Source organism: Lotus japonicus, chromosome 6 (genome assembly GCF_012489685.1).
Source record: "Lotus japonicus ecotype B-129 chromosome 6, LjGifu_v1.2".
Lineage (NCBI taxonomy): Eukaryota > Viridiplantae > Streptophyta > Magnoliopsida > Fabales > Fabaceae > Lotus > Lotus japonicus.
The window spans coordinates 32,635,277-32,657,843 of NC_080046.1; the positions used below are offsets into that span (position 1 = coordinate 32,635,277).

Below are 22,567 nucleotides of genomic sequence, written 5' to 3' on the forward strand. Positions count from 1 at the left end.
TTGGGCAAAGAGGCACCCCGCTCGTAAGAGGTGGTTGAGGGCTTCCTGCGCTGCGATGTCAAGGTCAGGAATCTCGGCAGCTCTCATATTGCCAAGGAAGGCGTTAGACAACATAAAGTCGATGAGGGAAGGCTGTTGGCTCGCTGAAGGTCCCGTTTGGTCGCCGGAAATAGCATGGTTAGTTTCAGCATTGGGGGAGCAAAAGACTGGCGACCCTTGGGAGTTCGCAACTTCGTCCCGAGGGCTCGCCGATCGAGCGAGAGATGCTCCAGCTGGGTTCGCCTCGATTGGATCACGAGAAGGAGTTGTTTGGGGGGGAATTTGCAGAAGGTTGTTGAGCAGCGGAAACCCCCTCCGGGCAAGGTGAGGACTCAGCACCGCCCAAATGCTTCGGCGTCTCTTCGCCCGCCAGGTGTGGGGCGGACGCTTCGTCAGCTGGGGGTCTCTCGCCTTTCTTTTTCTTCTTTTTCTCCAGGCGTGGGGCGGATGCTTCACCAGTCGAAGATTTCTCGCCTCTCTTTTTCTTTTTCAACTTTCGGGGCGAGGAAGTCTCGACCCCGGGTTTTCCCTTTGAACCAGGGTTAACTTCTTTGGATTTCTGGGACCTCTTCGGGGGGGAAGGCGGAGCGGCGTCACCATGGAATCTGGGAGTTAGGTCACCAGTAGGCTGCAATGGGGAGACACCTGGGGTAGCCTCATCAGTCCCGGCTGCGCCGGGAACAGGGTCAGCTGAGGAAGACCCTTTGACTTTCTTCGACGGAAGAGCGGCAGTTTCGGCGTCAGAGCCGACGGCGACGCGTTTCCTATTGCTCACCTGGGTATTGAAAACGGGAGGAAACTCGAGTGGATCGGCAGTTAAGGCGCGCTGTAGTGCGGCCGCAGTAAAATCAATCCCTTCTAGGAGGGTGTGGAGTGTGTTTTCGTGAGCGGCTTCGAGCAACTGGGAGCATTCCAGGATGGGGAACCCAACGAGGAAGCCAAGGATGGCTTTGTCTTCCTTATCCAGTGATGTGTCGGGTGGCGGAGGAACGTCGCAGAGATCCTCGGTCCGGTAAAGAGGAAATAAAGCAATCCCATCCCGGCGTGTGAAAGCTTCAGGATAGAAGGGGTGAACGATTACGTGAAAATATCGGCGCCCGGGCCCCATCTTGATATTACTCTTATAAGGATGGAGACGCTGTCGACCCGTTCGAGACTTCAGGGATACCCACCCGGGAGTCTCAACTTTCAAGGATCTTGGCTCCACGCCACAGAAGTAAAAGAAATGGGAGGTTTTGGCTTCAAGGTTGATGGCATCACACGGGATCTCATAGCATCGGGCGAAGGCCCAAGCGTTCAAATGAAGTTGGCTTGGGGCCACATTGATTTCTCTCAAAACTTGGCAAAGAAAGGGGGAGAAGGGTAGTTTGATCCTGAAGTCAAGAAAGAAGTACTCATAAACGTAGAAGAAGTGGGGCTCTTCCGCGCCTTGCTCGAGTGTGCGGCACTTCCAGGGGCGACGGCTGCTCAAGCCCCGGCTGGTGATAAGGACATCTTCGAGAGATTTTTCACGACATAACCCTCCGGCTCGGCATGCCAGCTCGGCGATGGATTTGTCAGTGGACAACTCGAAGGGTTGGAAGATGGCTTTCAGAACGGGTTCTCTGGTGGCGGACGAAGGGAATGTAGAAAGAATTTTGTGCCAGAAGACATTCTTTTCATTTTCATGAAGGGGATGCCCCCCGGCAGGAGGAGGAACGGCCGGGGCGCGGGATGTTTGAGCGGGGCTTTGGAGTCGTGAGGATCTTTTGGTGCGACGTTGAGGAGTCACCTTTTTGCAGAAAGGAACTAAGACGGAAGAAGGGAAGATGCTGAGGTAATAGCTTGGTTAACTTTGCAAGGCTGTGGAGGGTTTCAAAAGTGGCAAGTGAGAGAAAGGAGTTGAATTTAAAGGTTAGGTTAAGAGGCGGTTGGGAGAACGTGCCTCATCATGGCAAAGGTGGAATGATTACCTCAGGAGACGTGACACGGATTTTGGGGAAGCGGGGGTGCCGCATTAAATGAAAGCCGCAACAGTTGCTGCCGATTGGTTGAAATTCAAATTGTTAAAGTTGTGATGTGACTGGAAGGGGCATGTCAAGGGTAGCGGTTGAGATTTTGGGGATTCGCTGACCCTGTAACACCTCGATTTCGGTGGCGTCACTTTAGTAACCAAAAAGAAAGTTTAAGCGGAAAAACGTGAATATTTTTTTGATCGATAATATAAACAAGACTGAAAGAAATAAACTCCCAACAAAAGATAACAGAACTAATATATAATATAAATACAGCCCCAGCTGTAAGTAGCAAACCACGTCACGAGTAAACCTCCAGTGACGGAAAGTAGTAGAAAGTAGCGCCCGTAGGCAAAAAGTACAAACCAAAAGAAAGGTCAAGTGTTCGCAACACTATCCCTCAAAATGAGAATAAGTTAGCTCAAACGGCCTAAAACAAGACCTCCTAGCCCAACCAACTCTCTGTGATTCCCGTAGAGAAACCACACAAAAAGCTATAGGCGGGAAACTACCCTGTCCCCAAAGAAATAAATGACGGTCAGAGCTAAGACTCTACTCCTACACTAATCCTATCTCGAGGAGCTCACACCAGCACTAAAACCTACATGCTAGCATGATCGTCGTCCGAATTCGAAATCCAGAACGACCTAGTCTATGTACACCATCCATCCTCCTCTCGCGACCGCGATGCGCTCCTGTTCCAGCATCTCAACCCTAGTTCCCCCCGAAGGGTGAACCATCGTGAACCAGCCCGCCAAAGACATCTGACAAAGGGCGTAGTCCGCCAAAGCACACACAGAAGACGCGAGGGTCAACTCCAAAGAATTATGTAAGTAATATCACCAATAGATACAAATAAGAGAATAGCCACTTAGGCTTATAGTTATAGATAACATCCTAGGGTTGCATATTCCATAATGAATGTAACGACAGTAATCACAGTTAACATGCATCAAATAGAATTAACAAGTATCAAACACACTCAGCAACAATGTCAGTATGCATGTTGCATGAAATGAAATGACGGTTAACCCAGTTAACCAAATGAATTCCGGAAAAAGGATGGGCATCAACGGATCAGCCCTAACACCAGCCACGGTGGGACCATTTCGGCCTGCGTGCCTCTTACACCACACAAAGGTAGCCAGATCAGCAGTGAACCCGAAGGTCTGCCATTTCGGTCTGCTACTAAGAGTCGCCTAATAGCACTCTTACGCGGAAATCCGGGTCTTATGACCATTTTGGAATCCACCGAGGTCCGAAGTTCGTCTCGTGTTAATACCTCAAAATGTATGCATGAATGCAAAGTGATTAGCCAAACAACGTCTCCGACCTCACTCGACACGTCGCCACGTGTTCTAGCTAACTTATTGTCTCTAAAAGCATACCCTAAGGTAATAGTCGATTCTGCGACAAAATACAATTAATCATAAAATGAGTGCAACCACTCACGATAACTCTTCGAGTCATCAATGCTTCCACGAAGTCTCACGCTTCAGTGGAGTCTTATACAATCACGAAGTCTCACGCTTCAGTGAAGTTTTATGCTCTCACGAGGTCTCACGCCTCAGTGAATTTACACACTTGCACGAAGTCTCACGCTTCAGTGAAGTTTCATGCTATTCACGAGGTCTCACGCCTCAGTGAAGATCCATGCTTTCCACGAGGTCTCACGCCTCAGTGAATATTCTCGCTTTCACAAGGTCTCACGCCTCAGTGAAGCTTCTCGGCACATCCCTTGGATGGCTAAACAACTGCTCAAAGAGCGAAGGAGTATCAACATACTCAGAACTTACAAATTTTCTCAACACTTGGATCCGACGACACTTCTCGTTTTCCAAAGGCTTAAAAGCACATTTGATCCCCCACGAATGAGGTTTGTGCAAAATGAGTCCCTAAACTAATTTATTAGCATTCTCAGTCCCCCACGTTATCCCCCGTTACAACAGTTAGTCCTTCTGTTAAAATTTAAACGGATTTTTCATCCGTGTGATTTTTTTATTGACGTGGAAGGTGATTAAAATTAAAAAATATATCAGAATTGTTTATAAATCTAATATTTAATTAAAATTTAAAAAGCCTGACAATTTCAATCCCTTTCCAGTTTCCAGAACCTTCAATATCTGCAATTCCATACTCACCACCATCCAAACCATCAACTTCGTATTCACCATCATCGTCGTCCTTGCCCTTACAACTCATCCACATCTCAAAAGCTTCCTCTTTTATCTGACCTAAGGAGTTGACGTTGCAGATTGAAACAGAGACAGAGAGAGGTCGCAGATCCAGTCCTAGTGGAAGCAGAGGCGTCACGGCGAGGGGATCTGCGGAGGCGATTCTAGTTCTGTGTGGTGGTGGGTGTTGTTTCTGATCGTATCTGAGGGAGGGGATCCCAGATTCTGTTGTTTTCGGAATGGGATCTGAATTGTTGAGGAGATACCAAACCTTGCTTCAACCTGTTGATGGAGAGTTGATACAAAATTGCAATGATTGCATGTTAGTTCAGGCCTCAGGGTGAAGAAGATGACGATGAAGAAGATTAAGAGGAGGTGGGTTTGTGTTGTGCGTTGAACAATTGATGTGCGTTGTGTGTTGTTCTCCTTCTTATTCTCTTTGCTTGGTCCCAGATGCCAAAAGCTTAGGCTTACATCTTGGGTTTTTCATGCTTGTTTTAATATCTTTATTCTTTTCAGATTTTGACAATTAAAAAAAAAAACGTTAAAATGAAATTCTGGGTCTTGGGATTTTTTTTATTTTTTCTTTTAAAGATGATGAAGATGAATGGAGAAGGAGATGAAGATGATGATTTGTGTCCAATTTGGCCTCATCTCTCTCCTAATCAATATCCATGTCATAAAAAATGTGCCACTTAGGAGAGAATCGTTAGTTTTTGACGGAAAAGGGGTGAGGGACGAAGAATGTTAACGGAGGATAACGTGGGGGACTGAGAATGCTAAAAAATTAGTTTAGGGACTCATTTTGCACAAACCTCATTCGTGGAGGACCAAATGTGCTTTTAAGCCTTTTCCAAAACTAAGATTTGAATCCTAAGCTTCCTTTCGAGTTTGTTATCATTATTTGAAGATTTAGAGGTTGTTTAATGTCTTATGAGTTTTCTTTACAAAATAATATCCTTTTAGTCTTATCGCAAATCTTATGAATTTTCAACATCCCACGATCCCAATTAACTCCCCGAGAATGTCTCGATCCATCATAACCATAACAAGGCCCGAATCTCGTTCGTCCTATCAAGCTTTCCCCAAAATCTCAAAATAAAATAGGCATGACCTGTCCGCTATCCTCACTACTCAGAATCACAGATATCATTGAAAAGACATAAGTAAATCAGCACAGTCAACAAACGTGTCATATATCAACACATTCTAGAATAATCACGTAGCACTTAGCATATAAAGCATGCATCACACATCCTAGATTACCCACTTAGCACGTACCATGTAATTCAATCTCAAAAGCAATTAGTAGATGAATCATCTACATTGTCAGCCGAAGCCTCAGAAAACATTTTTTCCAGTCAACCACACACAAGTGCATAAACAGTAAATCAATGTCGAAAGCATCGACCCTAAGCATTAACTAAGGATTCAGTGAGTAGCCCTCACCTGTAGATTCTCCAGGATTGTCCTCGAATGTTCCTTCACAACCAGCTCCTTGTTCTTCAGGAAATTCTTCAAAAGAACCTTTAGAGTAAAACCACAGAATTCCATCAAAAACTATCAGAAACTCAGTAATCGATACTCACTAAGGTTACACGAAGTGGTATATACTCCGAGGTACGATAATCTAGCGCGAAAGGACAAGTTTTTGAAACAAGAATTTTCTTCCTCCCCCCCCTAGGGTGCTCGGCCACTATTGGTAATTAGGTGGGTCGATTTTTCTTCGATCAAACTTGGTTCCTAGGTTATTATTAGTCGTAACTAAGGGTATTCTAAACTCGGAAAAATTATCGGATCGAAAACTGTCGCAGGGGTATTTTGGTCAATATTTTAGCTCAGAATTTCAAAACTGAAATTTCGAAAAGCAAATTGGATGGGGACGTCACCAACGACGTTTATGACAACTAATCCTACTAGCACTAAGCTAAGGCGATAGTTTTCAGCCCAAAGGACGAAGCTTTGCCCCAAAATGGGTATTTTAAGCAGAATTGAAACTCGACGGTAGTTTTTCGAGAATCGGCGCAGTATTATTAGCTAAACATGCTCTTGGGCACGTAGGGAAGATGTTTAGAATCAAAAATGAGGTTATCAGGATAGTTTTGCAAAAACCTCAAAACTATGAGCACAGAAAGACATAGAGAAAAGTTACAGAAAAGACGATCAGAGGTAAGGATTAGCGACTATACCTCGATACCTTCAAGTAGCAACTGTTGAATCAACGATCAAGCAAGAAATGAAGAAAATCTCTTATCCTCCTCCTCCTCCAAAGCTCGCGGGTTCAAGAGAGAAAATGGGTAAGATTTTGTGATTTTTCTCATTTCTTGGCTATATATAGAGGTTGGAAAAACGCGGGAAAATGAAAGTTTCGCGAATCTGATTTTTCCGGCTTCATTCTCCGTGAATTCTAGGATAGGTTTTGGCGACATAAATCCAAAACTCAAAAGAGGTTTCCTTGTATTTTAGGTGACTAATGCAAAGTTGGTGTAAAACTATTTTACCCGATAAGTTACTTTTTGCATCGAATGTCGGAATAGAAAACTTCCTTCTGAAGAAAGATTGAAATCATCAAGAGAAATGGGTGTACGCGTGTAGAATCTTCATCTGAAGCTCCGAATAGAAAAAGTCTTCATCGTCGGTTGATTCTAGGGTTTTGAACTATCAGGGTTTTAGTTTCGGCAAACTTCCGAGGATTGGAATCGGACGTTCGTAGATTCTAGAGTTTCGCCTCGAAACGATTGTCGTATATGGAATAAGAGAAGTTCTAACATTTCTCTGAAGATTTTTGGAATTAATTTCCATCGTGACTTTAAGTGAAAACTAGCTATATACTAGGGTTTCTGACCTAGGTTTAAGCGTATATCGATCGTGCTATACCTTTTATCGATTTTGATACAATCCTTAGACTTTTCCTGAACTTTCTCCTTCATAAATTTATTCCATTCGATAAACTCTTGTTCAGGTTTTTCCTTCACGATACGTCAAGCCTAATCATAAATGGAAATCTCTTCCACTTATTCTAAGCTTAAAAACTTGGGTCTTACAGACCCTGACATCGTTTCAAGGCTTGACGCATGGGATGGACGCAACACGCGACATAGTATCACGATTCAAGGCACGTGCGTAACTATGTTGAGGCGGGCAGACTAGAAGCCTTCGCCACAAGCCTGCTTGTGGACTTGGATCGCCCGGAAGAGGAGGGCACGGCTGGAGATCCAAAGTGTTGATTGTGAAGGCTTTATTTATTAGGCCGTGTTGGCCATTATTTTCCACTTCTAGATTTTCAAGGTTTTTTAGGTCCTAGTCAGTATTCTTAGGGATTTCGCCTTATTTCTTACTTAAAGACACACTTAGCTCTCATGTTTCGAGCTCGGTGTCTTGTGGACTGGGCGAGACCCCAGGGTCCCTCGCCCAGGGAACCTGACCTTGGGCGGGGAACACGTCATGGTCTTGGGCCTCCCTTCCCAAGGCCCAACTGGCCCATTTGGATAGGTTAGAGGCGCCAAAGCCCAACCCCACCTCTATAAATAGGAGGGAAATACCAATTGTAAGGGACTCTTAGCTCATTTGAACATTTATAGCATTGAAATTCAGTTACATTTTCTCTCTCTAATTGGTTAGAGCTTCTCTCTCTAAGCATTCTCATCACCTTCCTCATACTTTGGGTACTACCTTCCCTTTCTATGTTCTAGCACGAAACAAAAACAAAAAGCTTGACTAAGACGTCAAAATTCAATAGAATTCAGATGTGAAAAGTTGAATAAATAAGAATAATAAACTAAAATCGTGCCATCCACTCTTGGGTAATTTATTTTATCATTATCCGCTACATACTCACAGAGATATTGTGAGTTTTAAACATATTTAAGATTATCTGCATGCATGATTCTCAAACTCTAGTTTTAACTCTTAAGATTGTGGCTACTGACTTCCCAGCAAGGTAGATTCATCCATCAGCAAGGGTCATGAAAATAAATATTGATGTAGCAATGGGGATATGGGAGAGATAAGCAGGCGAGCTTTGGAATGGTGGCGATGGATAAGGATGGTAAAGTTCTAGCGGCAGCATCCCTTTATCCAATTGTGGATTTGTCCCTGGCGATAGCGGAAGCACTTTGTCTTCGGTGGATGTGGAGTTTTCTTCTTAGTTGGACTTCAGGAGAGTTCAATTTGAAATGGTTTGCCTCCAACCATGCTTGGAGAAAGTGTGGTGGAGAGTCTTATTTGATTTATGTTGTTCATGACTGTTTTAGTTTCTTGGGGTTTTTTGATCGTGTTGATTTTTCTTTTGTTCGTAGAGAGGGAAACTCTGGTCCTGACTTTATAGCAGGGAACGTCTTCGCCCTTTCGGGTGTTGTTTGGGTTGAGGAGGGTCATTCGGGTTTGTTAGCTTTTTTGCACACTGATGTTTTGGCTTCCATGCCAATTACTGTTTAATCAAAAATTGCTCCATTAAAAAAAATCATATGAGTTCGCCCTTTCAGATGTTCTTTGGGTTGAGGAGGGTCCTCCAGGTTTGTTAGCTTTTTTGTACACTGATTTTTGGCTTCCATGCCAATTCCTATTTAATCAAAATTTGCTCCATTAAAAAAATCATGCGAGTTTATGATCCTAAGTAACCAAAAAGAGTTACAACGCTTGTAGACTCTTTTTTTAGCAAATCGGATGAACTCATGAGTTTAATTCTGAATTCACAAGTTGAACAGGAAATGAAGAAAAAACACTCTTAACCAAAGTTTCATCATTTCTTGATATAATATTTGTCGTACTACTTGTATTCTTCACAAATTCCTCTCACTTTTGCGGTTTTGCCTCTTTGCTTTTCTCTAATATTTCTTTGCTTTGTGCACACAAGAGTGAGCTACTACAATATTTCTAAAAGTAATTTTCTGAGAGAATGAGATTGTGATTTAGTGAAGATGAAGATGAAGAAGAGGGGTGTGAGATTTCGATTAAAAATTTTAGAATTAAGAATTTTAAGGGAGTAGGAAAATTAGTCAATATATAGAAGTCTTTTGGTTTTAGACTCTATTTGATGGCATATCCAATGCTGATGTGGACCTTCGTCAACCTTGTCACACTTTTTTTTTGTAACGGAGACTAATGACACGAACTAAAACCACCTATTTTATAAAGTTAGAGATCAAATCGACACGTTTTGAAATGGAGAGACTAATACCAAATGACTCCTATTTTATAGAGACCAAAAACATATTTAAGTCTATAAATTAAGTAAATCCATGAATATTTGTCAATGTCGATAATTTTACCGACCACAAATTTTTTATCCGCGGGTTTCACATAAGTAATTTTGTCATCCATAATCACAATTGGCCAAAGATATCCGTGCTTCTGTTCATAGAAATGATAACTAGCAATAAGATACCTCTAATTCTTTCATTTTCGTAGGCTGAAAATATGATCATTGAACTTCTAAGTTGTGCCAAAAGCTAAACTGTCACTGGGATGATTGACCGGAAGATTTTGCCCCAAAAGAATTTGATTCTGTGCCACAAAAAAAAGTTAGCCCTTTTATCAAATCACATGGAGGGATTAGCAACAACATATCCAGATTTGCGTGGATTTGAGGAATAGTTTTCTTAAAGCTATTTGAGTCGTTTTCCACAAGTTGAGATTATCTTTTCCTAGTGGGTCAGCATTATAGAAGGACATGCTTCAGTAGTGTCACATGTTAATTGTATGGATGTGATTCTTTTTCTCATCATTTTGCTCTCTTAATTTAGATGGGTACGTATATATTCCCTGTTTGCTTTTGTTCTTCTAACATGAATTCCAACTTGTGTTGATTCGCAGATATTATTATTCTCTTGTACATGCATCGTTGATCATACATGTATACATCCAATAATTAATGGAATCTCTATGCAAAAGAGCCACCAGATATGGTAGATGGTGCTATAAGTTAATAAAAAATTTATACAAGGGCATTCCTAGATCTACTTCCTCCTAATGACCCATTAATAATTAGGAGTCTGAACACCAGCCACATTAGCACAATGTTCAGCTTAGCTTTTTTTTTTTACCACTTTATGTAGTATATATTTTGACAAATTTCTCAATTAAGAAATTTTTGTATTTTTTTTTTTGAAATTAAGAAGTTTTTGTAAATAGCTTCTAAATTTTAGATTGACTATGTGAAAATGAAAACTGATCAAAATTGTATTAAACATAGATAAACAAGTATTTCATGTGCTAAGGCGATTTACTGGAATTAGGAATTGTGAATGCTTGGGTGGCACCTCACTTTATCATGATAGAGCCTTTCCGACTGCCTTGGATCTGCCTATAGTTGTACCTGCGAAGAGACTCTAACACCCATATTAGCATTTGAAAGAGTAGAGTATGATAAAAGAGTTAGAGAGTTACCTAGGTCTTCTCTTGTGGTATTTTCTATGGGTACGAGGTCTGAGGGGTCTGGGGTCACATTGATATCACAGTTGGTCATAGATTCATCGTGCTTTCAGGTCAACCCTTAAATTTGCCTAAGGAGTTGTGCTATCAGTCAGGAGATGAACGACTGATAAGCCCTTTGCTTTTTCTCTATTCCCTCGGGTCATGCGTCGGGGCGTGGAGAAATGTGCTCATAATAGTTTTAGGAGCGAAACACATTTTGGCATGTGCCCTATCTTCTACAGGCTTTCTTGGTTAGGTTTTACTTAAGTGTTGATTCATGATCCTTTGAGCGAGGCCTCCACCAAGGAGTTTTTAGTTCGTTTGGACAAATCTTCCCATTAGGACGTGAGTGCCTAGATCGATACCAGTCATGAGTGGGGTTGTTTTAACCCAAGTCGTTTCGAATGTTGTGTCCTAGGAGAGATGTTCCTAATTTTTTCCTAGATAAGGTGGTTATGTCTCGGTCATTGTAACTCAGTGGCGATTGCTATGTCTCAACAATAATCCTGTAAGTTAGCCCCAATGGCTATATCTAGGTCAAATGCTTATAGGTATGCGAGAGTGATTTAGGTCTCAATTCGTGGGACGTACTTAGAGACGAGGTTACAACATTAGTTTAGTTTTTATTGATGTGCGTCGAGAGACACCATAGCATAATGGTTTTGAGTATAAATTATAATTCCTATATATTAACATTGAAAATAGTTCTTTATATATCTGATTAGATTAGATTTTACTATATCTCACGGTATTGAAACTAAATTAAAATTGTAAAAAGATAATGAAATAAATGTGATCCAACATCTTTATAAAACTGTTTACATGTGTCACTTTGTAAATAATAGCATACTGGAGCTGTAGAAGGAAATGCTGCTCAATCAGCTTTTCTCCACCTGAAAAGTAAAGAAAGAGCCACGTATGATTTGGACATTCAACCAATATGGACAAATAATTTAGGCTAAAAAGCAGTTTTTGCCCCTGATGTTTCAGTTTTGTGCAAAATATACCCCCACACTATTTTTGTCATTGAAACTACCCTCCATGTTATTAAAAGGTCCACCGGTTACCCTTCTGTTAGCCTGACGTTAATTCACTAACGGAGAAGCTGACGTGGAATTTTTTTTATTTTTAATAAAGCCACGTGGATTAAAACAATGAAAACTAAAAAAAAAACAAATTGATTTGGGGCCCGGTTTGTAAACCCGATTTGGGGATTTAGGGTTCAAATCCCTAATTAGCAACCCTTCATCGTGTTCATCGACGAGAGAGACAGGTTGAAAGAGTGAGGGAGAAAGAGCAGTGAGAAGGCAATTCGTGGAGCTGAGGGAGAAAGAGCCGTCCCAAAACTTGGTTGAATTCGACATTCTCACATGGCTGGTGGGTCTTCAAATCGTGGATGTCGAGGAGGTAAAGGAAGGGGGAGCCCGAGGCAGAAGAAGGGGAAGCATGTGGTCCCTGAGCATGGCACATGCGAAAAGCCAACATATGACCCTACCTCTTGGTGGGGGGAGAAATTTCCAGACAATTTCAAGTTTAGGTAGGTACCTTTTCAAGATTCTTTGTCAATTTCTTTATCACTTTAGTTTGTCTCTATGTGGTAGTGATGTCTTTATCTGGTTTTATCTAGTTGTGGTGCTTAATTTATTGGGATATTGAATGTAATCTTGACATTGTTTACATTATTTGTAGGCCCATTGCTAGAAATTTAGTAAATGTCCATGTCTGGCATAGTGGCAAGTTTGTGTCAGAACCTAGTCTGGATTATTTAAATGGTATATGTTTTACTGTTGACAAATGGGATGTAGATGAGATAAATTCCATTGATTTAGGCAAAGTTGTAAAAAGGTTGGGGTATGTCTCATTTAATATATGGTATAGTCTATAGACACCCTGATTTTGGACTTTCTAGTGGTTGTAAGCCATTTAGGGATGATGGAGATGTGGTGGCTTTTCTGAATGATGTAAAGGGACATAGTGAAGTTGACTTTTATGTTGAGCATTTAGTAGAGGAAGTACCAGAACTTGTAGATGACTTTCAGTTCCTTGAATACACACAAGCTGGTCAGGGTGAGGGAGTTAAGGAGAATGGTGAGGGTTCTGTTGGTGAGGGTTCTGTTGAGGGACTTAATGATGGCCAGGGTGGTTCTGGTGAGGGACAAAATGAGATTGTTTATGAGGATTGTGAGGTAGTTGGTGAGGGAGTTAATGAAGGACAAAATGAGATTGTTAATGAGGATTGTGAGGTAGTTGGTGAGGCAGTTAATGAAGGACAACATGAGATTCTTAATGAGGATTGTGATGTAGCTGGTGAGGGACTTGATGAAGGACAACATGAGATTCTTAATGAGGATTGTCAGGTAGCTGGTGAGGGACTTGATGAAGGACAACATGAGATTCTTAATGAGGATTGTCAGGTAGCTGGTGAGGGACTTGATGGAAAAGATGATAGTGAGATCAGTTTAGATGACAGTGACTTTGATGAGAAGTGGGAGTGGTCCAAAGTCCTTCCAACCTTTGGTTCAGTAGATGAAGACCAAGTTGCTACCAAGGATAAAAATCCAGCTTGTTTGGATGAATTTGCAAATGAGGATGGAGCTTCTGATGACTTGGAAACACCACCTGACAGTGATGATGAAATTGGTCAGCAAAGGAAAAAGTTCCCAATTTTCAAACTCCCTCCAGATGGTGCAGAGGTTAAGTTTGTAGTTGGGCAGGTATTATTCTTCTTTGACATTTACTGTTTTAAGAACATTTCTTTGCTGTTTTAAGTACATTTTTACAAAAGAACATTTTCTAACTTGTCTTTTGTTGCAGAAATTTACTACTTCCAAACTCTTTAAAACAGCTATTAAAGAGTATGCTCTTCAAAGGAGGAAGAATGTAATTTTAGAGAAGAGTGATAGCAAAAGGGTTGTCATTAAATGCGAGGGTGAGTGTCCATTTTATTGCAGGCTTTCCAAGTATGAGCAGAACAATTTCTGGCAGATTGTCTCACTGGTTGATGAGCACTCATGCTATAGGACCTCCAAGAATCGCCATGCCAGGCCTAAGCTACTTGCCAAGAAATTGATGCAAACAATAAGGCATAACCCTGGAATGAAGTGCAATTCTGTGGTTGCTGAAGGCCAGCTTAGGTGGGGAGTAGTGCTGAATAGATTTCAAGCATCAAGAATTAGGACAGCAGCCAAAAAGATGATTGATGGGGCAGAGCAGGAACAATATAAACATCTAAGGAGTTATGCTAATGAGCTATTGAGGAGCAACCCAAACAGCACTGTGATTATCAAAAGTGAGATGGGAGCGGATGGCCCTGTGTTCTAGAGAATTTATGTGTGCTTTGCTGCTTGCAGAATGGCTTTTGCAAGACACTGCAGACCACTCATTGGATTGGATGGCTGTTTCTTGAAGGGTGTTTATGGTGGACAGCTGCTTACTGCTGTTGGTAAGGATGGGAACAACCAGATGTTCCCAATTGCCTTTGCTGTTGTTGAGGCTGAGACTAGAGATTCATGAGAATGGTTTGTGTCCCTATTACTGGATGATCTGAACACAATACAATCAAGGAGGTGGTCATTTATTTCAGATCAACAGAAGGTCTGTTTTCCCTAGGCTTCTATTATATATGACTATGTTTGTATTGTATTTGACTATGTTCTTTGATATTTCAGGGCTTGGTTCCCACCTTAGCAGCATTGAGTGAAGATGTGGACCATAGAGTATGTGTTAGGCATGTTTATGGAAACTGGAGAAAGAAGTATCCAGGAGAGGAAATGAAAAATGCACTATGGTCAGCTGCTAGATCATGCACTGTGCCTCAATTTGACAGGGCAATGCAAAAGCTTAAGGAGATGAATGAAGAAGCATGGAAGGATCTATGTGAGATACCTCTTAAGCAGTGGGCAAAAGCACATTTTAGTACTCATTCTTTGTGTGACCTGCAAGTGAACAACATGTGCGAAGCTTTCAACATGGCAATTCTGGAACACAGGGATAAACCCATCATATCACTCATTGAAGGCCTAAAGCACTACATCAGCTCTCGGATTGTGAAGCAGAGGGACTTAATGTTGAGGTACAAGGGAAACATATGCCCCATGATTCAGGAGAAATTGGAGGCTCACAAGTTAGCAGCACAAAACTGGGCACCACATTGGAATGGTGATACCCTTAATTCAAAATTTGAGGTTACAGATGGGACTAACAAGTATCGTGTGGAGCTGGCCAAAAATCATTGTGCATGTAGGAGATGGGATTTGACAGGTATCCCATGCTGCCATGCTATTCCTTGCATGTGGCATAACCGTACTCACCCTGAAGAATATGTGGACAACTACTATAGGTAATGGTTTAGCCTTGTGTTAATTTGTGTTGGTATACTATAGGTAATGCTGCCATCATAATGACTTCACAATTTTATTGTTTTGTTTTGTAGGAGAGATACTTTTCTGTCCACTTATGCATATATAATTGAACCAAACAATGGTCCCATACTCTGGCCTGTCAGTGATCTGACACCACTAAATCCACCATATGTGAGAAGGGCACCTGGAAGACCTAAGACTCAAAGAAACAAAAAGAATGATGAGCCCAGGAATCCCTACAAGCTTGCAAGGAATCAGACCAAGGTTAAGTGCAGTAGGTGTGGAAAGTGGGGTCACAATATAAGAACTTGTGGAGGGAAAACTGGTGCGGATAGGGAAATAGAGAAAGGGGGGAACAAGGTAATCCACTTAACTTTGAGAATTAATGTCTGAAGTTTCTATGTAATCCACTTAACAAGGTAATACTTGTCATTAATTACCATATGCCACACTTGCAGCAAAACTCAAAGAAGACTCACCCAAAACCTAGAACAAGAAGTGCAAGGACTGCTGATGCACCTCTAAAGCCTACATACAAGCCTGCTGCAAAAGGAAAGAGGAAGACTAAAGCAAGTGAGCCTACTGCTTCTCAGCCAATGACAGCTCAAGCTAATGGAAGTCAGGCAAATGCATCACAACCACAATCTCAAGCTAATGGAAGTCAGCCAAATGCATCACAACCACAATCTCAAGCTAATGGAAGTCAGCCAAATGCATCACAACCACAATCTCAAGCTAATGGAAGTCAGCCAAATGCATCACAACCACAATCTCAAGCTAATGGAAGTCAGCCAAATGCATCACAACCACAATCTCAAGCTAATGGAAGTCAGCCAAATGCATCACAACCACACTCTCAAGGTAGCACAATTACAGCTTCATTACCACCAGCTGGTGTAGCTAGAAGGGGAAGAAAGAGATCAAGAGCTGGACTAGGAACACAAGAGAGCACAAGCTGAATGGGAAAGTGCTTTGTTGTTTCTGCATTTTGTATTTTGTTTCTATGTACTTGGGAAGCCAAACTAGTATGGCCTATGATTATTGATATTTTGGTATGGCCTTGTATGACCTTGTAACTCTGCACTTTATTTTGATACTATTAGTTAAGTGTAGACCTTTATTGTTCAAGTTTAAATGTAGACAATTTAAAGCTTGGTTAAGTGTGAACCTTTATGGCCTTGTAATTCAAGCATCTTTATGTATCCATTCTCTTTTCAGTATCAATATCAATTCTGCATCTTTATGTATCCATTCTGATATTGCCATTTAAACTTGCAGATTACATTACATTTCAACAATTACATTAACCCAACATTACAATTTTGATACTGTTAGTTAAGTGTACAATTTTGATACTGTTAGTTAAGTATCCATTCTCTTTTCAGTATCAATATCAATTCTGTATCAATATTGTCATTCAAACTTGCAAACTCATTGCATTACTTTTCAACAATTACATTAACCAGACATTACAATTCCTCCACAGTCTAGAACACAAAACACAACACTTAAACACTATAATTCCTTCACACCCTAAAACCCTAAAATTCTACTTCATCAGTTTCAACATTAGTGACACAGTTACAATCAACAGAACTGCACAAAAGGACCATCCTAGAACACAAAACTTCATCAACACAACTTGGCTCTTCTTCATCCCCTCAATTCTACGAAGAAGGCCTGCAATTATCTTCTTGTCACGTGGGTTGCCTTCATTCTCATCATACCACACAAAAAAATCACATTGCCTCATCTTTTGTTCCTGTCAAGAGTAAAATTAGGAGCAGCATTAGGTGGAGGAATTGCAATAACAATTAGGAACAAGATTAGCAAGAGAAATTACCTGGAACTTTCCACACCCATAGAAGCGCCTTCCAATGTTGCCATTTTCGTTCGACCAAGTAGTGACCAACGGTGCCTGAACTCCACACTTGCAGAAAACCCTCCTCCGAGAAGACCCAGTAGTCACAGAGCTACATCCCGAGATATGGCTTTCTCCACCCATCTCAGCCTCTACCGATCGCTCCTTCTCACTGCTCTTTCTCCCTCACTCTTTCAACCTGTCTCTCTCGTCGATGAACACGATGATGGGTTGCTAATTAGGGATTTGAACCCTAAATCCCCAAATCGGGTTTACAAACCGGGCCCAAATCAATTTGTTTTTTTTTTTTAGTTTTCATTGTTTTAATCCACGTGGCTTTATTAAAAATAAAAAAAATTCCACGTCAGCTTCTCCGTTAGTGAATTAACGTCAGGCTAACAGAAGGGTAACCGGTGGACCTTTTAATAACATGGAGGGTAGTTTCAATGACAAAAATAGGGTGGGGGTATATTTTGCACAAAACTGAAACATCAGGGGCAAAAACTGCTTTTTAGCCAATAATTTATGGGGATGATCACCATTTCAATAAGTTATGAATTGCTTTTGTTGGAGAAAGGAGTAAACATAATTGAAAATTTCAAGAACTTATTCTCAAATTACAATTATTTGTTTTGGGGAGTGGGGAGGGAGAGGGGTATGTATAATTAAAAAAATTTAATATATGTTTGGTGATGATGAGACTGCTTAACTTAAAAATGGATTGGTTACACAACTCACTCCACCTTGTGCACCTTTGCTTCACATGTAATAGCCTTTCATCTAAATCCAAATGTATTCAAGTTAAATGAATCCTTCATGAATTAAGGTAAAGATGCTTCGCTATTAAAAAAGAAATCATTCTCAATTTAGGTGCGTTTTGCTTTGGTGATGATAGAACAGTTAATTTATCCATGACTCTTTTGTCCTACTTTCTTTATACAATAAAAAGAAAAAGGAAATAAAATGATATCATGGAACCAGTTGACCAGATTAGCAAGCTGCTGGTATCCCAAATTGGAGTGGTTCTTCTGAAGGATCTGTGACTCTCTCTCTCTCTCTCTCTCGTGAGGTCTCAAATGCAGTTGTTAATGGCATTGGCTAAGCATATAGTAGATCAGTTATGTGGGTTTATTTATTTATTCTGTAGACACACTAGCCTTTCATTCTGAGTGTGTTGTCTGTTGATTACAATTCTTTGATTCTAAAAAACACACATATCCAAACCCTGAAATTCTCACTACTTTTTTTCATCAAAAAATAGAAGATGCCAAGTTCAGTTTAGCTCATTGGTCTGCATCATCATCTTTCTCTTCCCTCCAAAGTCCAAACCACTCTGTAAAAACACTAGTACCTAGAAAAAAGAATAAACCTTTTCTCTTCCCTCCAAACTGTGCAGGACCTAATCTACAACAACAAACCCACTCCTCTATCTCTTTCTCTGGTACAACCTGATGGGTTTTGGCAACAACAAGTACAAAATGAGATTCCTTTCCTCAAATGTTAACACCCCAAGTTTATGGGCTTTCAAAGTTCACAACCTTAGCACAAAGGGTTGAAGAAACTTGAAAGGAAAGTAGATAAAATCATCAGAAATGCGTGGTTTAAAGCTCCCTGAACGTTTCAAGAGCACCCAAGTTCACGCTCTGAGTTCTTCATCATCAGAAACCAATGGTGGGACTAGCAGCAAAGGCATAGTAACCGCCACAAAACCTCACAACATTAGCAGACACAGAATCTGGTCAAAACCCAAATCCAGCACCAACAAATCAACCTCAGCATTTGCAAACCTTGTCCCTCTTCACCTTCCTTCCACCGACACCATTGAACCATTCCTAGAATCTCACCTCAAACCCATCAATCCCATAGAGACCTTAGCAGAACTCTATCATCGCATAGAGTGCTGCTCACAGTCCGAGAAAGCTTCACTCTATGTGGAACAGTTCTCTCTCTTGCACGGCCTCGGTGACCAGAAGATTCTCCGAAGATGTCTCAGGACAGCGCGACAGAACGCTGAGGATGTGTTGTCAAAGGTAGTGTTGTCTGCGTGGTTGCGGTTTGAGAGGAGGGATGATGAGCTTGTTGGTGTTTCTTCAATGGAGTGTGGTGGGTATGTTCTTGAATGCCCAGAGAAGAATTTGGAACATGGGTTTAGTCTCTGTTCGATTGATGATCGCTGTGAGTGTCAGCAAGAGCCAAAAGAGGAAAGTGTAAATGAGAATCTGTGGTTGCTTGGTGAGGAAAGTGATGTTTTGTTTTCTGTTGGGAATGAAGAAATCAATTGTGTTAGGTGCAGAATTGCTGCACTTTCAGACCCATTAAATGCCATGCTTTATGGTGGTTTTGCAGAGTCCCAAATGGGGAAGATTGATTTCTCAGGAAATGGGATAACCCCAGAGGGAATGAAGGCAGTGGAATTTTACAGCAGGACCAAAAGATTGGACCTTCTCTCTCCCATGACTGTTTTGGAGCTTTTGTCCTTTGCCAATAGGTTTTGTTGTGAGGAAATGAAGTCTTCCTGTGATGCCCATTTGGCTTCAATTGTTGTAAATATTGAAGATGCATTGGTACTTATTGAGTATGGATTGGAAGAGAGAGCCACTCTTCTTGTAGGCTCTTGCTTACAGATGATGCTAAGAGAGCTTCCTAATTCTCTGTATAATCCAAAAGTGGTAAAATTGTTCTGTAGTTCTGAGGCAAAGGAAAGGTTGGCTATGGTGGGGTGTGCTTCTTTCTTATTATACTATTTCCTGAGCCAGGTTGCTATGGAGGAAAGCATGGTTTCTAAAACTACAATGATGTTATTGGAGAGATTAGGGGAGTGTGCTAGAGAAAAGTGGCAGAAAGCCCTTGCTTTTCATCAATTGGGGTGTGTGTTGCTTGAAAGGAAAGAATATAAAGATGCTCAGCATTGTTTTGAGGAAGCAGTTGAGGCAGGTCATGTTTATTCCATGGCTGGTGTGGCCAGAACCAAGCACAAGCAGGGTCAACCTTATTCAGCTTATAAGTTAATTAGTTCTCTCATATTTGAGTATAAACCAGCTGGGTGGATGTATCAGGAGAGAGCATTGTATAATATGGGTAGGGAAAAGAGTTTTGATTTGGATGTTGCCACTGAATTGGATCCCTCCCTTTCCTTTCCATATAAATATAGAGCCCTGGCAAAGGTGGAGGAGAAGAAGGTAAAAGAAGGAGTCATGGAGCTAGATAAGTTTATTGGGTTTAAGCTCTCCCCTGATTGCCTTGAATTGAGGGCTTGGTTGTATATTGCACTTGGGGATTATGACAGTGCCGTGAGAGACATTCGCGCGTTGTTAACCATAGAGCCAAATTACATAACTTTACATGGGAGGATCAAAGGGGAATGCTTGGTCCAACTTCTAAGCCGTGGAATTCAGAAGAGTCAGGCTGAATGCTGGATGCAATTATACCAACAATGGTCTTCTGTAGATGATGTTGGTTCTTTGGCTATTATACATGAGATGCTAGAGAAAGAGCCTGGAAAGAGCGTGCTCGAGTTTCGTCAATCTCTACTCCTATTGAGGTTAGCATCTTTTCTTTGAACTTTGAAATTCTCTCATTGTGTTGTGTTTGTGGCCCCATTCATGGATCCTTAGAACCTGAGTTGAATGTTTGACACAATCAAATGAATCAATAGCTTGTTACATCTTGTAATGTCCATAATGTCGTTGCTGGTATGTAGATATTGTATGCCTCTTGATGCTTCCTGGTCTTTTTGCGCATGTAGCTATTCTCATATTCAAAGTACTCACTATTTAGCTATATTTACAATTTCATTCAAGAGAATTCCTCACTTCTATGAAATTCACAGGTTAAACTGTCAAAAGGCTGCGATGCGCAGTTTGAGGATGGCCAGAAACCATTCTAGCTCAATGCAAGAAAGTCTAATTTATGAAGGATGGATTCTATACGACACCGGTAATCGTGAAGAAGCTCTTACAAGGGCTGACAGATCCATTACAATTCAGAGAACGTTTGAAGCTTTTTTCCTAAAAGCATATGTGTTAGCAGATTCTAGTCTAGACCCTGAATCTTCTTCTTATGTTATCCAGCTTCTGAAAGAAGCACTTAAATGTCCTTCAGATGGTCTTCGCAAAGGACAAGTTCGTGATATCTTCTGATACTATCCCTTTTGCTAATGAAGTCTGTGTTGTGAAGTTATTTGATTGTCTTGTGCAATGTTTTGCAGGCACTGAATAACTTGGGGAGTATATATGTGGATTGCGGTAAACTAGAACTTGCAAAGGAATGCTACAACAACGCGCTTGCAATTAGGCACACCAGAGCTCATCAGGGTCTGGCAAGAGTTTATCATCAGAAAAGTCAAAGAAAAGCTGCATATGATGAGATGACCAAGCTAATTGAGAAGGCGGAGAGTAATGCTTCAGCATATGAAAAACGATCAGAATACTGTGACCGTGAGATCGCAAAGGCCGATCTTGATGTTGCAACACAACTTGATCCTTTAAGGACATACCCTTATAGATACAGGGCAGCAGGTACACAATCTCCTATCTTGCATTTGATTTTTAAGAAACTAGACAAAAATCTTTAAAGAACTATTGTGACGACCTGACTTTTTAGGATCAAGTTGAGAGTTAACTCTTAATTTAAAAATTCATAGGATCTCTAGAAAAAGTTATTTTATCTGTTGTCCTTGCTTTGATGGTCTCAATTTATTATAAAGATTCACTTTGTGTAAGTTCATGTTTTAGATGACTTAGTATCTTTGGAGAAGGTAGTCAATACAATAGCATGAGTGATTCAAGGCTACGTATCACATTTAACTTGTAAAACCAGTGACTATACTTACATAGAGTATCACTTATACATGACCAGTGATGATGGATGAGCAAAAGGAAACTGAAGCTGTAGAGGAACTCACAAAGGCCATAAAATTCAAGCCTGACGTGCAAATGCTTCATCTGCGAGCAGCATTTTACGAGTCAATGGGAGACCTATCCTCTGCTATCCAAGACTGTCAGGCAGCTCTTTGCTTAGACCCCAACCATGCTGGCACACTTGACCTGTATCAAAGGACACGCAAATTGAACATCTAATCTTAAACTATATGTGCATTAGAGAAAAAAAAAAAGTGGTGGTTTCGGTAAGAGAGTTTTGGGAGCATCCCCAAGGACTGTGGAAAAGGAAAAGAAACGCACGAAGCAATACTTGTTTGGATGAAACAAGAAAAATATGGATAATAGAGATTGAGTTGTGTTTATACATTATATCATCAAATAGGGAGGGTGATTCAGGTGTAAATCAAAAGAGTATCATAGCAGTAACACCATTGATATTATATAGATTCTTGTGAGCCATGGACACAGAATGTCTTGCACTATTTACACTTCCTCTTGTACAGATACAGGGTTATAAAACAGATTGATACCTCTTGTTTTCATCGTTGAATAATTTATTTTTTGCGCGTTTTTCACAAAGATGGGAGAATGATCAAATAATAACTTGCTCTCAGATTTCCTTCTGAGAAAGTAAACCTTACAACCTGAAATTCACATGTTCATTATAAAGAGAATATCACATCTTAAGTGGGTGTATATTGAAGATTCTATTGTATGACGATTATCCTATCTTATCTGCTCAATCTCCTGTCTCTATCTTATCCTAAGATGGCGTGGTGGTCTTGTTTTCCATGGCTAGTATTTAGAGAAAGAAGCTCATTGATGTGCTGACTATGTTTCATTT

General features: G+C 40.9%; 4 protein-coding genes across 4 annotated transcripts; 3 read left to right on the plus strand and 1 right to left on the minus strand.

The window, feature by feature from the left end:
- The first annotated feature begins 11,991 nt into the window (after nt 1–11,991).
- On the plus strand, nt 11,992–13,951 carry LOC130725217 (uncharacterized). Its single transcript, XM_057576465.1, has 4 exons — nt 11,992–12,158; nt 12,311–12,393; nt 12,467–13,335; nt 13,436–13,951. Exons 1-4 carry the CDS (start codon nt 11,992–11,994, stop codon nt 13,940–13,942), a joined length of 1,626 nt encoding a protein of 541 aa, XP_057432448.1. The 3' UTR covers nt 13,943–13,951.
- Nucleotides 13,952–14,079: 128 nt separating this feature from the next.
- On the plus strand, nt 14,080–16,142 carry LOC130722000 (uncharacterized). The gene is made up of 4 exons (XM_057572589.1): nt 14,080–14,215; nt 14,290–14,960; nt 15,054–15,342; nt 15,441–16,142. Exons 2-4 carry the CDS (start codon nt 14,392–14,394, stop codon nt 15,939–15,941), a joined length of 1,359 nt encoding a protein of 452 aa, XP_057428572.1. The 5' UTR covers nt 14,080–14,215; nt 14,290–14,391; the 3' UTR covers nt 15,942–16,142.
- Nucleotides 16,143–16,531: 389 nt separating this feature from the next.
- On the minus strand, nt 16,532–16,987 carry LOC130725218 (uncharacterized). The gene is made up of 2 exons (XM_057576466.1): nt 16,826–16,987; nt 16,532–16,744 (listed from the first exon to the last, which is right to left on the minus strand). Exons 1-2 carry the CDS (start codon nt 16,985–16,987, stop codon nt 16,532–16,534), a joined length of 375 nt encoding a protein of 124 aa, XP_057432449.1.
- A 695-nt stretch (nt 16,988–17,682) lies between these two features.
- On the plus strand, nt 17,683–22,265 carry LOC130723196 (ethylene-overproduction protein 1-like). The gene is made up of 4 exons (XM_057574156.1): nt 17,683–20,384; nt 20,673–20,964; nt 21,051–21,360; nt 21,701–22,265. The coding sequence occupies exons 1-4, from the start codon at nt 18,436–18,438 to the stop codon at nt 21,919–21,921; spliced, it is 2,772 nt and encodes a 923-aa protein (XP_057430139.1). The 5' UTR covers nt 17,683–18,435; the 3' UTR covers nt 21,922–22,265.
- Nucleotides 22,266–22,567: the final 302 nt, after the last annotated feature.